Here is a 17727-nt window from a genome sequence, read left to right as displayed (position 1 = left end):
GGTACACGTATGTAACTTCGATGATAATACAGCACTACAGTGTCGGAATTTGATATGACCCACCCCCACGCCTCCGTGCGCTACCCTTACCGTAAATTCATGCATTTAGTTGAAAATTTTCATTTCTCATGAACTATCGTATGAAAATGGTTGAAATTTGGTACAAGTATGTAACTTCGATGTATAAAAATAAATATTTTTACTTTTTTTTAGTCTTAAAAAAAGTACAAAAACAAACAAATTACAAAAATATATTTGATTGCATATAAACTCACACGATTTAACATTGCACTTCCAAAACGGAAGTTTGTCAAAGTACAATTTCCTTTCGTGTTGGTTTTTTCAATCCCATGATTTTGTTCACGAATCGTCCTGAGCAAAATCACGATGAGTAAGTATACTGACGGGATAACGTGCGCGTTGAATAACAGTATGTAATACAAACGTGAATGTAAATCATTACGTTATTGTAATTCATATCGCAAGAGATAACGAAAGGAAAACAGACTAATTCTTTATGGAGTGCGTAATTTAAGCTCTATTTCCCCGTAAAGAACCTACGAACATAAACGGCTTTCTTGGAGAATCGAGATAATAAATATAAGAGCGAAAATAAATGTCCAGAGTAGCTAATAATAATATCAATTACCTGCAGAATCATGTTTATTATTTCGATTCCTTTGTGAATTGTAAAGTTGAATTTATTAAATATACTACTAATTCTTGGTTTCGACAAGCAAAAGCAGAATTTTTGGCAGTAGCGGTATACGGGAAGATAAAAGGAAAGGGCCTGCTTCACGAATATCCAGGGGAAACGAGATGTTTTAGGTAACATGTCTATTATCTAGACCCCGTACATTTCATCCGGAAAATATCTCTATCGCCCGTAATTTATTGGGATTTTTTATTTTCTGTCCATTAATATAATTTAGTTCAAAAATTTACAGTATTTTGAAATGTTGAAATCGAAAGATGAAACTAATAATTTAAGAGAAAAGGGGAGGGGGTATATATAACATGCAAGTACCAATGTTAGTATATATTCTGTTTTTTTATGTTGTGTTGTGAAAAAATTAACTAACAAGGCATTTAAAAAAAAAAATTATCTGACAAAATCAGGTGGTTCTGGAAATAGGTGATAAGCTGAAAACTATTGCTCCAAGAAAACCCAAACTGCAAAAGAGCAATAAAAATAATATGTATATAGAAATTAATATTTTAGTTTTTCTCTCATTTCAGTTAGGCATAAAATCAATTTAGGTTAATATTTAAACTTTATATTTAATTTAGATTATATTTTTTTGGTTTTTGAAGAAACTTTCATTGAAAAAAATTGTATCCATTGACAGGAAATTAATTGCAGAATAAAATAAGCCCACCTTTAATTTATTACCATTTTTTTTTTTTAAAAAGGTATATTAACTTGAAACTCATCGACAAAAATATTAAGCAGATGTATGTTACAGAGCATTTATGTCCCGTATGTAACTAAATTAATCTTTTACTTGATTTAGTAAAGAAACTATTTTTATTTCTTCCTCTTTTATGATACTATTTAAGGGCTAAAAACTATCTTTTTCCTTAATTTTTTAAATCATTGACAGTATAAAATATTAACAAATTGTAAATAATTTGTAGCATCTTCTTAAGGTAGTTTCCGGTAGCTACATTTTTAATGCTTAGGAAACTTTTTAGGCCATCAAAAGTTGTATTGACTGAAGCGTTCTATCGAGTCATTTTTAATAGCACATTTATCGTTTACATTTAAGTTTAACATCTTAAGTTACAATACCGGGCTGATTTTGGAAGGACAAAAAATGATTGAAGTTCGGGAAACATATAGAAATGTGCGACAATATTGGAGGGAAAATATTTTTGTTATTATAGAGTGCGTTCAGTGTACATTGTTCATTGTATTATTATCACTGGAATAAAGAACACATTCTGACTCCCCCCCACAGTAGGAGAAGACACAAGCCTTGAAACGATTCCAGTCGCACACTACCCTCACCGATCCTAGACCTGATGGACTTTACCGGAGGTTGTTTTTTAGACCCTCTAAACCTGATAACACAACACAGTCATCGGTTTGGTCTCTGTCAGGATGCTACCGATGCAAATGCCTCGGCAGACATTTCCATTAGTGTGTACACAACTTACTATCGCCTTCGTATGGCTTCAACTACGACCACCTGCCATAACTTACAATACTCAACTACCAAATTAACCGATTCCCCGAAGCGCGTTCCTCGCGCCTTCCTCAACACCAAAGGTTTCACACAAAAGCTTTTCTTATGTCTAACTTCAATTCGACTACTCACTCAAATCATTACTTGACTGAGTCTTTAAACCCCAAAAATATTCATGCTAACAAAACAAGTGTTGATCGCAACAACGACAATTTTGTCTTACAATTCCTACTCAAAATCCTGTTGGTTTACTTAAAAATCAGGAAATAAATTCATGAATTTAGTAAACTTCTTATGATACCTTATCTCTCTCTGCACTGGTCAGCTTTCAGGAACGAGATCATTACTTACAGCCTCCGACTCTGCAGCTCCATCACAAAGTTTTCCACATATCCATTGTCATCCTAACAGCAAATTTTGGTTTTCTTAACATTTCTCCCACCACCATCCCATTCGGTCGCCCTAAAGTATAAGACCGAATGTCTGTGCCACAAACGGCAATTAGCCTCGAACAGTTTTTTTTTTTTTTTTTTTTTTTTTTGTTTATCTTATTAAACACCCCAAGGCAACCAGCCTCCGCCCGTTAGGACATAGCATGGTCACCTTGCAGTGTCGTGGCAGCAGTCTCTGCCCCCCCTATCTGCCTCCTGCCGGAGGATCTCCCACCGGGGTCCTCAAAGCCTCTTCGGGGTGAGCCAACCACCTCGTGCGGGCAGCTAACTCCCCCCTCCTCAATGGGGCTACCCTCCCCGTCCCTATCCTACCTGTAGCCGGCACGCCTTCCGCGTACCGCTACCCCCACGCGTACCTCTCATACCTGAGGGTCCTTAATGCCATCATCGGGGAGCCCCGACTCCATTACATGGGGCCAGAACACCCTAGGCAAGAAGGCTACCTCCCTGGTCCCTAATCGTCACCACGATTCAAACCCCAGCCTCCAGAATTTTTTGAGGCTAATTTTTTTTTTTTTTTTTCCCAGCACTATATTACATCAACAATATACAAAATTAAAACACTCATACATTAATATACCATACATCCGCAGCATACTCCTCACGCCGCCCTGTGGTCCACAAGGGCGCGCGTGTGGAGTAAAACCCATATGCCCCAATCACACTAAACAAAAGAATAATCAAACAACAAACAAATTATGAATCGACGCCGACCAATCTTCCTCAGAGACGCGCTCGCAGCCGAGCCTCGAACAGTTTAGCGATCAGTATCCTAACGTGGCTTTTAGAGCTTACTTAACAGCGTGAGAGGACTAAACATAGTGCCATACACCAACGGCTTACGTGTCTCAACTGCTCACTTGTCATATATTTGTTAAAATGAGTTGGCGCATCCCTCAACTACTAAAAATATATATGACATTTAAAATAAAATTTATTTCGTCTAGGCAGCGATTCGCTGCCACGTCCAGGTTGCTGAATGCCAGCAAGTACCTGTCCACCATTTTACAGCGCTTGGAGCCACAATAATTGGCTGGTAGTCAGCCATACTCAGGGTTAGCTTCCAACGGCAATTGGATAAGAATCTTTCCCTTAAGGAAACTACGGATGCCGGTTGAACAAAGCAACCGCATCTAGGAACTACCACACAGTCCGACAATGCGGCTCTCGCTACATTGACTCGCCGCTTGTGAGTGGCCAATTTTCCCCTTGACCTCTAAATTTCAGGGGGCCCAGTCTCTTGCCCCCCCCCCCCCCAAGAGCAGGGCAGTCAAACATCAGTTGTTCATTTGACTGGACCTCCCCGCTGACGCACAGCTCATCAGCTGCCACCGAAACAGATATTGGTTCACGTTAGCATGGTTGGTGAGCACCCGAGCATCCGTTGCCCTTAAAAACGAGCTCGACACATGACATCCCACCAGATGCTGTATAAACTTATACAAGGATCTTCTCTCAGCCATGGTGTCCCATTCCAGCTGACATGCCTCCAACGCGAGGCTCTGCAGCCTCTTCTGCAGGCAGGAGATGGGCAACTGAACGAAATTTAGATCCGGTGCTTTGTAGTCGTCGTTCCGCTCCGACTCGAAACCGAATCCCAAATGCCTTGGCCTTCCGGCCTCTTCACAATCTCCACATGGCTGCCCGAAGTTTCACCACTAAATCGATTGGGAGAACCTTTCCCAATACGGTGGTAGCCTCGTAGGAGCTTGTTTTAAAAACACCAGTGCATCAATTAAGGCTCAGCGCTGGGCACTCCTTAAATTTTGAACAAGTGCTATATTCATATCCAACCTACCGCCCAAACGGGCGCCGCGTAAGAGTTCATGCTTTCGAAGACACCTCGGTACACCACATACATTTGATGGCTCGACAACCCGTAGACTTTCCGAGCAATCCTCCTAAGTTTGTGGATCACTGAAACGGCGGCCGCCGCTACTTGCCTAATGTGGTTGTTGAACAGAAAATTTTCATCAAACAAAACACCTAGGTACTTATGAACTCTAAATCGGCTGATTACACAGCCTTTATATTTAATATGGGGGTTACGACTGTACGATAATTTGTCTGCGCTCTTGAGAAGCATAAACTTTTCTTGGGCACAGAAATGTTAAAATTTTTCATGTCTATCCATCCCTCTGCGGTTGACAAGGCCGCCTGCGCCCGGTCTTCTAGCTGTGGTCGTGAATTATCGCGAACTAAAAGGAGACAGGCATCGGTGAAATCCCAAAAATCCGTCGAATACCAGGTTCCACAGCAGGGGATCGAGAACGGATCCCTGCGGGTTTCCCCTGGTAATGGATTTTTCCACAACTAGGTGCGTATCCTTAAACAGAGCCGTACAGTTAGACAAATAGTCACGTACCACGGTCTGCAGGGCTACGGGAACATTGCGGCGTTCCAACTTGTAGAAGATAGAACTCCAACACAAGTAAGGAAATGCTGCCTCTATGTCTATAAAAATTACCAAAACATATTTACAGTCGGCCCTTTCCACCTCGGTAAGAGCATTTAAGATGCAATTCTTGGTGCCAACACCTTTCGTGAAGCCATACTGGGCTCGATTTAGAAAACAGTTCACCTCATTGCTTTCCAGAGCCGTTCCACAACTGGCCCATTACCTTACAGCAAATATCTCAGCTAAGCGGAACTCGATGCCGAAACGCATATTCTATCCAGCATCAGATCCTCTCAGCCACCCTATTGGCTAAAAGTCTTAAGGAAGTCAGCTACTAGATTCCATTCCTTTTCGGTTTTCCACATAACGTGCACATCAAAATCAGAATTGATCCTCTCAAGCACTCTAACTGTGGTACGTTCAGTTGCGTAAAAAAATAACAAACAACTATGTAAGTGAGTGAATACATTTCTTAAGATAACATCATAGAAGGTCTTTTTTATAATTTATTCTTCAAAATAAGATGAGCCGAAGGAGAATTTTATAAATTTATTCGAATGTAGATTTTTCCTAATTTCTCATTGATTTTAGTGGCTGTATTTTATTTAAATTAACAAAAGCATTATTTTCCAATTTAGTTAAAAAATATAAGCTAAATAAATAATGCAAAAAAGAAAGAAAAAACTGAAACAATAATAATAACAAAATCCTAGAACTACTATGTCTGATAGGACAAAAATGCAAACATAGAACCACGAATTCTTGCAGGCAACCTTCTCGGGCAGTCATGTTTTTCACTCGTGCTGTACATGACTTGATAAATATGTTATCCGTTTGGTTGTATTACTGCACAAAAATAAAATAAATGCGTGTTGTGTAGTTAACACATTTGTAGTTTATGTATTCTTTATCTGCGAGAAGATTTGAAAAGTTTAATTTATACTTTTAGTAATTTAATTTTCTACGTGTTATCTGCAGATGAATGTGCGTCATGCATGCCCAATGTAATATTTAGCGCGATAATTGCAATTTATTTCTGTTTGCTCTTGATTGTTTTGTTTGCCGGAGCATATTTTTGTGCTAATAAAATGTGTGTTTATTGTATGACCTTGTGTATTTTATTAGTTATGTTTAAGAAAAAAATAATCTTTTTCTGGAATATGGGGAATTTTTTTATTAACATCGATTGCCGTACGTTTGTGATCAGTTTCTGTCATTATATGTTCATTTTGTTCTGTAGCTTATGTTTAATATTATTTACGAGATATTATCACTAAAGTAAAGACCGTTTCATTGGAAAAAGATTTGTTCTGAAAACTTTATAAGCATTTTTTGTTTCTCTTAACTTTATACTACTTCTCTGTATAATCGCCACATGAATTAAGACATTTATCGTAGCGACATCCCGGCTTCAATACACCCTCGTCGTATATTTCTGCCGCCAGCCCATTTAGCCACTGATTAACAGCATTTTTAAGTTCATCATCACCCGCGAAATGCTTACTACACATAAATTCTTTCAATTTCCCAAACAAATGGACTTAGAAGAAGCTAAGTCTGAATACATGGTGGGTGATCGTAAATTTCCCATCCAAATGTTATCAGTAAATCACTTGTCGGATCCGCAATATTTGGATGTGCATTATCGTGCAGCAGGCGGACGACGTCGGTTAGCCGCCCACGTCGCCGACTTTGATTGGCGCGCCGTAATTTTCGTAGAGTTTTGCAGTAGGCTTCTGCATTTATAGCAGTTCCACTTGGCATGAAATCAATCAGCAGTATGCCAAACCGATCCCAAAAGATTGTGGCTATCAGTTTGCGTCCAAATGGCTGTAGCTTGCGGCCTTTATTGGTCTGGTTGGTGATTGAGGATGACGCCATTCACTTAAGGAATTCATCACCTTCTTTTTCTGTGTAGCACATCAAAAATTCCAAAGCAGGTCCCTTTGGATTTTTTTGTGATGTTCCGTTAAGACTTGCGGCACCCAACGTTCACAAACCTTTCTGAAGACTAAATGGTCATGAAAAATACAACCAGTAACAGCTATTGAAACATCAGGAAAAAGAATTGCCAGATCAGAACTCGTTGAGCGACGATCTTGTCTGATTTCATAATCGACGCGTTTCAACCTCGGTGATTATCGAGGGCCACCCCGAACTTTTTTCATCATGCACGTTAATTTTGTTATTTATAAACCTTTCACACCATTTTCGGAAGTTTCTTTCATTCATTACATTATCACCGTATACAGCAACCAACTGCCTATTAATTTCAGCCGGCTTAACATTTTGATGATTTAAAAACGTATGACTCAACATATTTCACAGTCGGCGGCAACATCGATTTTCCTATTCATTTTATAATGTAATAACTCACACGTAATCAAAGATACTACAACACGACAACTTACAGACAACAATGCAGTGCTTACATTACTAGCGTGGCTATGAATGACACAGGCTCGCAGACCTTAAGGATAGAAATTTCTCAGCGGTCTTTACTTTAGAGATATCTCTTGTATAAGCACAGGTGGTTAGCCGTTAACTATTGCTTCGTTGTATTCAGTTTCCCAGAGTAATTGTTGACTGACAAATATGAGCGTATTAGGGCAATGTAATGTAAACAAGATAACTTGCTACACGTCGGTGTTTAGAACGTGTCGTGCTACTTGGTACGAGCCAAATGCATACAACTAGCTATTTGCATATACAATTAGTGGGGAATGCTCTCGAGATTGGGTAAACCTTCTAGTCTTACTTATCAGTAGTTATCAACAACTATTCTTTGATAACTTCTTTTGTTACGAATCCTAGAAAGGACGAAATGTTTCAACTTAATGACACAATTATTAATTTTCAGTAATGTCTGCCTTTTTAAATTAAATTAAAAAAAAATTATAATAATAATAATAATAATATTTAGATTAGAATCGTTTTTTGTTTATTTTTCAGATGTGTAAATAATATAAAATGGAAATTAAGGTGAGTGAGACATTAAAAGACAAAACGGTAGTAATTTTTAATGTCTATCAATACAGAAAACGTAAGTGTAACAAGGGGTGAAAACTCAGTTACGTGTTAACGAAAAAAGTGTTGTGGAAAAATTATTTGCGTTAATAATTAAGTTATATCATGTCATCCTGATTTTGTGGCGTTTGAGGTAAGATAACGTTTAACTTTTGTTAACTAATTTAAGGTAAGTAGACTGAAAGAAAGATGTAATCTATAATTTGTAATTAGGAAATTGATCTCGGTTATGATTCTCTTAAGTAACTGACAAAGTTTTGTTTTATCAAACCGAATATGGATCCTATAAGACGAGAACACTTTTGATTAACTGAATAAAATATTGCAAACGAGCGTGGTCTATCAGACTTTATAATTAAATAATGGATTAAGCGCTAAATTATAATATAACAAATTTAAGCTTAAGTAGAGGATAAAAAACAAACATATACGAAATTAGGTAAGTGCATTTAGAAAATATTACAGGAATATATTAACAAACTAAATTAAAGTTATATATTAACCTAATTTAAAGATATTTAACTTTTATTCATAAAATTAAATTCTACGTATATAATTTTAAATGTTTTTTTTTTCGTTTTAGACATTACTAGCGTTATCAATTTAAATGTTTACAATCTAATTAATTCTCAAATGCAACTAATTCAAGAATGCATCCCGACTTTATAAATACGCAACCACCGATATACGGAAATATTAATGTATAGTTTGGTGTGGATAAATTTATTGTGGTAGATGAGTAGTTTGTTAAACAGGCTTATTTGCCGATCTTCTTGGGAGAGTGGTAAAATATATGTCTTTCAACCGAGGTTCCGGGTTTGAGTCCCAGTTAGACACGGTATTTTTCACACTATACAAAATCCAATATTATTCATCCATCAGTAACTATAGTTAAGCGTCAGCCAATTGTTGTTGTTATGAGTGTGTTTGTAATCTATTTTCAATGCGGTAAGATTAAGGAAGCAAGATGATTTTTTGTGTTTGTTTGGTTGAAATTTTTAGATCGCAGATCACATAAAAAGTTTTCTAATAATTTTAAAAATTTTTAATAATTTTGTAACGTTATCAAGTTTTGTGATGCGTTTCATTAATTACGATACTAAAGTGTTTTATTATATAATACTAGTATTTTAATTATCATAATTACTCTTCAGAATTTTAAAATAAATCGATATAGTTTTCCATTATTACTTATTACTCGTCTAAGTTCACAAAACGTAAAACACAGATGTGGAGTAATTTTACCTGTGGGGTTTGAAGTAGTGTTGGTACTAGTAACAGTAGAGTAGAGATGATAATGTAAACAAATTATATATAAGCGAGGGTTGTTCAAACATAAAGGTCAACATTTAGATATATTAAATGTAAAACTGACATCAGCGGAAAAAATATTTAATAGAATAAACTGAATCTGTCTGATGTTTATGTTGGCACCCCTGGTATATAAAATATTACCTGTTTGAAAAGAATTTCTATTATTATAACTTCTTTTGTTTTTATTTCAAAATATCGCCGTTGTATGAAATATGCATCGTTGTAGCATAAGATTTTCATTTTTTGAAGATATGAAACCGGTTGAAATTCATTATCTGATTGTAAAACAGTGCAATAAAAAGTGTATAACCGGGTAAATTTTTATAAGTGGATCGAATAGTAAAAGTCGGACAGAACAATTGTCATCGATTTTAACCGTAGCGGAAGACCGGTGGAAATTTCGACTGACTTTTTGCAAAATCTTATTAATGATCTTTTTAGCAAATATACACGCATTCACATTTGAGAAATCGCTGAAATTTGTAGTACAAGTATTAGAACTTTCCATTCATTATCCAGAATAACCTGAATTACTGGAAACGTGTTCGATGTGGGTTCCGAGACGGTTTAATTAAAATTACAAAGCCAACCGAATCCCATTTTTACCAAATTTAAACGACGATGTTTAGATGGAAGTAATATTTTTAGATCGCTTAATAACTTCTGATGAAACTTGAATTCATTATTTTGAGCCTGAATCGAAACATATGTGTATATAATGGAAACATCCTACCTCGTTTGCTAGAAAAAATTCAAAACCTATATTCCCTTTAAAAGAATCATAAATGTGTTTCGAAACTACGCTGTAATCGATCTATTGCCGTTATGTTGAAAAACGACTTGCAATCGACAGCAAGTATTGTTGTGGCGCGGTAGAAAATTAAGTGGAACTTGTAATCGGAAGAAACGTCCTAGTTCTTTTTTGAAAGCCTTAATTTTTGTTTATGATTACACCCGTTCCCTTCCCAATAAAAAGACAATGGAAGCTGGGAGGTGTTACCACAGTTGTCTTACAGCTTCGATCTCGCACCGTGAAATTTTCTTTTTCTTTCTTTTTTTGATGTTTAGATGAGTTTTACGTGGTACCGAGTACGGCAACAATGAGAAAGTCAAAAATGCGATAAAAATGTGACTCAAACATGGTGGTGAATTCTTTACTACTGGAATAACAAAGCTTACAGAAATATGGGACAAACGCCTAAATGTAGCCGGGGATTATATTAAAAATAGCGTTATTTATATTGTCATTGAATAAATAATTTTCTTTTCTATATTTTTTATAATAATTTAATTTATAACTTTTTTTTAAAAATACCATCGAAGAATATATATATATATATATATATTTTTTTTTTATATTTTTAAAATGTAATTAAATTAACATTTTATATTTTATAATCGAACAGATATTTATACTTTTAATATTTAGACACTAATAAAGATAATATTACGATGAAAATACTTTCCACGCAACAGGTATAAAAGCAATTTAATATCTGGCGTAACTCAAATCTCTCTTAATATTCATAGAGTTGATTATGCCATAACTATTTTAAACCTTAATTTTTACATTACTTAGTGTTTTTGAACAGTATTGTTTATTTTTAAAACACGTGTTTAAAAATAGTTTTGCTAAAAAGAAAATAATTCAAATTAAAAATATTATAATATGAAATTAAACATACTATTAAAGGAAATATATTTTCTTTTTGTAAGGTATAGAATTAAAAAAGTTTTTTTAAAAAAGAAAGATTTTATTTACTAAACAATGTGCACTGGATGTTAAATATTTGTAAACAGTTTACCTAGAATAATATTTGTTTGTTTTTACCAATTTAATATTAAAATATTTACCTGAAAGTTTAATAAAATTCTCGATTTAAAACGTTTTTTCCTTTAACCCATAACTTTGTAAAGAAAAAAAGGTTACTGTATTACTTCGTATTTCAATTTAGTAAATATACAAATAAGCTGCAAATGTTTATATATATATATATATATATATATTAAAATACTTTTCTGTTTAAAGGTGCTTTATAATTTTTAAGTCTAATTTTGTTTGATTTTAGACTCTTTTTAAAAGCACCAATTAGGGTATTTTAAAACTTTGTTATTTATTATGTTTTCCACTTTAAAAATGTTTTAAATTATTTATAAAGATTATAATGATTGTAAGGTAAACTTAAAGACATTTGTTTTTTAAAAGAATTCATTTATCTAAAATTATATTCATTCTTTGTTTGTTTTTGGTATAAAAAAAAAGTATATATAGTAGTCTACGTGGACTATGTCTATAGTCCATCCTGCCCGAATAAAAAATCTTCTTTACATTAAACAGTTTTAGTTTAGTCTTTGCATTAAACGCTTATAAAGTCAGAAAATATTTATGATATTCTTTAAATTTTATTAGAAAACTTTCTTATAATCCTCACACATACACAAAGACAGAATAATTTGTATTTAATGAGTTTTTTTTACGATATGTTAGGAAAAAAATTATTAAAAAAGGGAAAAAATGAAATATTCCTTCCACTTAAAGAAGGGACTACTTAAGGAATTATAAAGTTAATTAGTGTTTTAGAGTTTAATAATACTTGTCTTATACTTTTGTATTCAGAAAATAAAATATTACAAATATAAAATCCATTACATTATTGGCTAGTACTTAACCGCAAGTTTCTGGACGTTCTTAAAACAACCGGGATTTATTGATTTTCCATAACCAACAGTTTTTTGTTTTTTTTTTCATTTCCAGTCATATTCGAAGACAGTAGAACAATAAGCCTACTTTGAATCCATTCTACCCACAAATTTCTTTCCTTCAAATTTAAATGTTTTGTCTGGCGTTAATTTATAAAATAAGGCTGTTTCATCAGCATTAAATACGTCTTCCAACTCGTAACCCGATTCTATTAACGGCCATTTTTCACTCGAGCAATTTCTAACGTCAGAATTACTTACGCTGCCTTATTCGCTACTAATTTTTGTAAAAATGATTTGATATCTGTTTTTAAATTGGTTCAGCCAACCATTACTACAAACAAATCCTTTGTATCTTTGCTGGGTTATTTCTTGTTACCTCCTTGTTGGGTTACACCTGGGTTGTTTCTTATTACCCACTTTCACTTATTGTGAAGAGACAGTTATCTTCCTAGTCTTATAGAACATCGTCGTTATAACATTAGAGCATATAGAACTAATAATGTAGAATATTAGTATTAGAATATTACAAACATATAGAACTAATGATTTTTAACATTTAATTTTTGTTTTATATTGATCGTACTTTAAGAAGGTAAAGTGTATATGGCACGGATAATTTTTTGTAGGTTTTCAATCATCATAATCACTTTACGGTATTTTTCCCGAGCCACAACGCTATTAAAAATTGGTAGATTTTAGAGCGAGGTTGGACTGTATGTTCGTAGGTGATGAATGAAGACAACGCCTTGTTGCTTGTTGAATAATGGTTTAACGAATTGTCGTCTTGACAGTTAATGAACTGAATTGTAACATAACGTATAACTTGACATATAAAAAATTAAATATAACATTAAAGCTAACGTTCATCCGAACAAAGAATGGAGTCCATCCGGACTAAGAGTATGACGTGACCGCCTTGGATCAGACTCGAGCGCCGAATATTAGTAACTATGAATAACACCGATTGCCCATCCGGACGAAATGAAAAATGCGACCGCACCGCGCGGGATTCTAACGTAGATTAATAAAAAGTCACTACCTACCTCATAATGACCACTCCCTGCTGCATTATGACGTAGTAGGTGGCGTGATCACATAGCCTGACCAAGCTTGCCGTGGGGCCTCTAGCTTTCGCTAGGTAGCAGCACCCGACGGCACAAGTGGAACGGAACGGAACAATACTAAAAGAAGTAATTAGGGTCTCCCTCATACATTTTTTTTTTGTCTTCAGTCATTTGACTGGTTTCATGCAGCTCTCCAAGATTCCCTATCTAGTGCTAGTCATTTTTAAAATTCCCTTTATTCAGTTCTCATAATTTAAAAATCTTGAAATTAATTTTTATGTTGAAAATGTCTGGGTCATAGGTAAGCTGTAAAATTTATGGTTCTTATATACAGAAACAATATACCTAGAAACGACTATCATGTCCGGAACACGTATACGCAACAAAGCACGTTCCAAATATAATTTATACAGTATAAATAAATCTAACTTAATTGATACATTTTTAATCACGAGTTTTGTCCCGTATAAATTATAATTCATAAATAAATATATAATTTATTAATGTATAAGTTAAAAAAGTGTTTATTTATACTGCAAAAATCGTTTTTGTTAATTATCTTCTAAACGTGTCATCTATTTATTCAAATAATTATATTTTTAATTATTATTATTTTTTTTATAATTATGCAGTCAGTAAGAGAGGTTGTGAGATAAAAAATAAAACGTTAAGCCGGCGAAAAATTAGAGAGGAAACGAAGAGGCAAAAGAAATAACAAACATTTTAACGAGGTGATGTTGAACAATAATAACTTTCTTTTTGTTAATTTAATTTAAAAATTTTTTAAAGAGTTTTTCTTCGTGAAGACATACGGTACTTTTATTTGCCCGTTAAAATTTAAAAAAAAAATGTAGACCTTGATAATAGTGAACAAACTTTTAGTCTTTAATGAAGTGAAATGGAATTAGGTAAAGTATATAATTGTACGCGACTTATTAGTAAACTAATTACTAAATAACTCAGTTATCCATTTCGTTCCAGTTACAACATAATTAGATTTATTTAATCTAGTTTAATAACATCAAACATACTTCTTATTACCAAGTCAGACAGAGTAAGATACAAAATTCATTCAGCCATTTAATTTCATTACTAATGAAATTTACAAATTTCCTTATCTTTAGAATATTATTACGATTGTAGTTTTACTGAACCAAAAATTTATCAAATAATAGCAATTTTTAAAAATTCTATGTTAACTAAAAATAAAATTCTATTGTATAGAAGTTTTAAAGTAAACATTTTTTTTTTTTTACTTACATTACAATAAATATTCCTTTCACGTATTCTCTTATGCCAGATAACGATCTCACTGCACATATTCCAACACCTTCAAATTGATATTTTAGTATTTTGTGATCGCCTAGTATTTTCTGAAAGCAAAAGAAAAATACCATTCATTACATATTGGTTATTATAAAGCTTACACACACACAGACAGACAGAAAGAGAGAGAGAGAGATAATTGGTGTTAATAAAGCACGGGAATCTTAAAGTATCTACGAGTAATTAATTATGTTTAACAAATTCTCTACCTGGGAAATAATCAAACTCTATGTAAAGAGTAGTACGTGACATGACATTTTCAAGGTCATTGAAAAATATTTTATTGTACTCAATTAGTGGGTCTAACATCTCATAATAGATCGTTTTGAGGTCGCGTTAAGGTTCGAATATATATATATATATATATATATATCGGTTACTAAGATGATATGATAATCATATCTCTCTATTAATTATAGTAACAATTAAAATTTTATATATATATATATATATATATATATATATATATATATATATATATATATATATATATCACTGTCTGTTGGTGAAAATATCTGTCAATAATTAAAACTTTTGATTAAATTCTATTGTTTTTTTTAAATATATACATTCCCATGAACCGGAGATCTCCACCTAAGTATTAAAGGTGTAGGATAAAACAAAAAAAATTATAACAAATTTTTTTTTTTTTTTTTTTGTCTTCAGTCATTTGACTGGTTTGATGCAGCTCTCCAAGATTCCCTATCTAGTGCTAGTCGTTTCATTTCAGTATACCCTCTACATCCTACATCCCTAACAATTTGTTTTACATATTCCAAACGTGGCCTGCCTACACAATTTTTCCCTTCTACCTGTCCTTCCAAAATTAAAGCGACTATTCCAGGATGCCTTAGTATGTGGCCTATAAGTCTGTCTCTTCTTTTAACTATATTTTTCCAAATGCTTCTTTCTTCATCTATTTGCCGCAATACCTCCTCATTTGTCACTTTATCCACCCATCTGATTTTTAACATTCTCCTATAGCACCACATTTCAAAAGCTTCTAACCTTTTCTTCTCAGATACTCCGATTGTCCAAGTTTCACTTCCATATAAAGCGACACTCCAAACATACACTTTCAAAAATCTTTTCCTGACATTTAAATTAATTTTTGATGTAAACAACTTATATTTCTTACTGAAGGCTCGTTTAGCTTGTGCTATTCGGCATTTTATATCGCTCCTGCTTCGTCCATCTTTAGTAATTCTACTTCCCAAATAACAAAATTCTTCTACCTCCATAATCTTTTCTCCTCCTATTTTCACATTCAGTGGTCCATCTTTGTTATTTCTACTACATTTCATTACTTTTGTTTTGTTCTTGTTTATTTTCATGCGATAGTTCTTGCGTAGGACTTCATCTATGCCGTTCATTGTTTCTTCTAAATCCTTTTTATTCTCGGCTAGAATTACTATATCATCAGCAAATCGTAGCATCTTTATCTTTTCACCTTGTACTGTTACTCCGAATCTAAATTGTTCTTTAACATCATTAACTGCTAGTTCCATGTAAAGATTAAAAAGTAACGGAGATAGAGAACATCCTTGTCGGACTCCCTTTCTTATTATGGCTTCTTTCTTATGTTCTTCAATTGCTACTGTTGCTGTTTGGTTCCTGTACATGTTAGCAATTGTTCTTCTATCTCTGTATTTGAACCCTAATTTTTTTAAAATGCTGAACATTTTATTCCAGTCTACGTTATCGAATGCCTTTTCTAGGTCTATAAACGCCAAGTATGTTGGTTTGTTTTTCTTTAATCTTCCTTCTACTATTAATCTGAGGCCTAAAATTGCTTCCCTTGTCCCTATACTTTTCCTGAAACCAAATTGGTCTTCTCCTAACACTTCCTCCACTCTCCTCTCAATTCTTCTGTATAGAATTCTAGTTAAGATTTTTGATGCATGACTAGTTAAACTAATTGTTCTGTATTCTTCACATTTATCTGCCCCTGATTTCTTTGGTATCATTACTATAACACTTTTTTTGAAGTCTGACGGAAATTCCCCTTTTTCATAAATATTACACACCAGTTTGTATAATCTATCAATCGCCTCCTCCCCTGCACTGCGCAGTAATTCTACAGGTATTCCGTCTATTCCAGGAGCCTTTCTGCCATTTAAATCTTTTAATGTATTTTGTATTTTATAACAAATAAAATTTACGTAATTTAACAAACTTTATTTTAAAAATAATTATAAACTCTTACTAGCCTTATTAACAATGATGTAGTATGAGCCAAAATATACAGTGCTGGAGCTGTTATTTTGTATTATTTTTATTGTCCAACCTGATTTCGATACGGAAATCCACCTACATCTTTAAACAATCGCCGAAGCGACGCATTGCTAGTGTCCATTTTCAAGGACATTCGTCGAAGACTTCTTATAGGTGACTCCAAAACCTGATCGAGTACACGTCCATATTTCTCATTTGTGGACACAGTTACCTGACCTTTCCTTCTGTTGACACAATACTCTACCGGTACGACGAAATTTCGTAACGATAGACAGCATAACTGTGTTGCTCGGTACCGCCTTATTAAATTGTTTGCGATATTGTTCCACCACTAAGGGCTCGCCACGTGATAGCGTTTGCTAACGCGCGGTTGCAAACGCGCGTTAGCAAACGCTATAATGTGGACGAGCCCTAACTTTAAACTCGGCCTGCCTTGATTGCCATTTGGGTACGAGAAAAAATAATATCCAACAATGAAGCCTCTTTTCTCCGTCGAGAGACCCATTTTCAACTCCAACCTTACAGCACAACGTTCTTTACACTACTAACAACAATAATGCTGATGCAACAATACGCCGATGAACGTACATGCGCATGAGAAATACAGTACTGTATTTTGGCGCATACTAAAATTAAAATTAATATCAATTCAACGAAATACATATACAGTCATGAAAAAATATCGAAAGAATTTCAGGTGTTTCTAAAATGGTGGGCTGGCTATACTTTTTTGGATTCTACTCGTAAAACTAAACAAAAAATAACCTTAGGAAAAATGGCAATTTCTCCTTCGTTCTCCCTATGTCCGCTATTTTGTTACTTTTATATAAAACAACTTTATCTTAACTTTTATCTCAAGTTCGGATAGATGATTGACATTAATATTTGGTAAGCGTCTTGGTAATAAAGTTTTAAAATTAGCAAAAAAAAAGGTCTTAAATACCTTCGAAAATTATAAAATGGCGGCCATGTTTATTTTTCAATCTTTTATAAATATTAGTTTTATAAAATTTTTTATT

At 33.8% G+C, this 17727-nt stretch overlaps 2 protein-coding genes across 2 annotated transcripts in view; one reads left to right on the top strand and one right to left on the bottom strand.

The window, feature by feature from the left end:
- The window catches only part of LOC142325569 (neuropeptide receptor npr-1-like), a 253066-nt gene that overhangs the window by 68534 nt on the left and 166805 nt on the right, over positions 1 to 17727 (bottom strand). The window contains exon 3 of the mRNA XM_075367476.1: positions 14408 to 14520. Within this exon, the coding sequence (XP_075223591.1) occupies positions 14408 to 14520 (113 nt within the window). The remainder of the gene's footprint in view (positions 1 to 14407; positions 14521 to 17727) is intronic.
- LOC142325570 (uncharacterized) overlaps positions 8018 to 17727 on the top strand; it is a 270581-nt gene continuing 260871 nt past the window's right edge. Inside the window, exon 1 of the mRNA XM_075367477.1 lies at positions 8018 to 8199. The gene's annotated coding sequence lies outside the window, so the exon portion shown is untranslated. The remainder of the gene's footprint in view (positions 8200 to 17727) is intronic.

This window comes from Lycorma delicatula, chromosome 5 (assembly GCF_047948215.1).
Source record: "Lycorma delicatula isolate Av1 chromosome 5, ASM4794821v1, whole genome shotgun sequence".
In the NCBI taxonomy this organism is placed as follows: Eukaryota; Metazoa; Arthropoda; class Insecta; order Hemiptera; family Fulgoridae; genus Lycorma; species Lycorma delicatula.
Note: the sequence above shows the minus strand (reverse complement) of the source record. Positions and strands in the feature narration are given on the sequence as shown.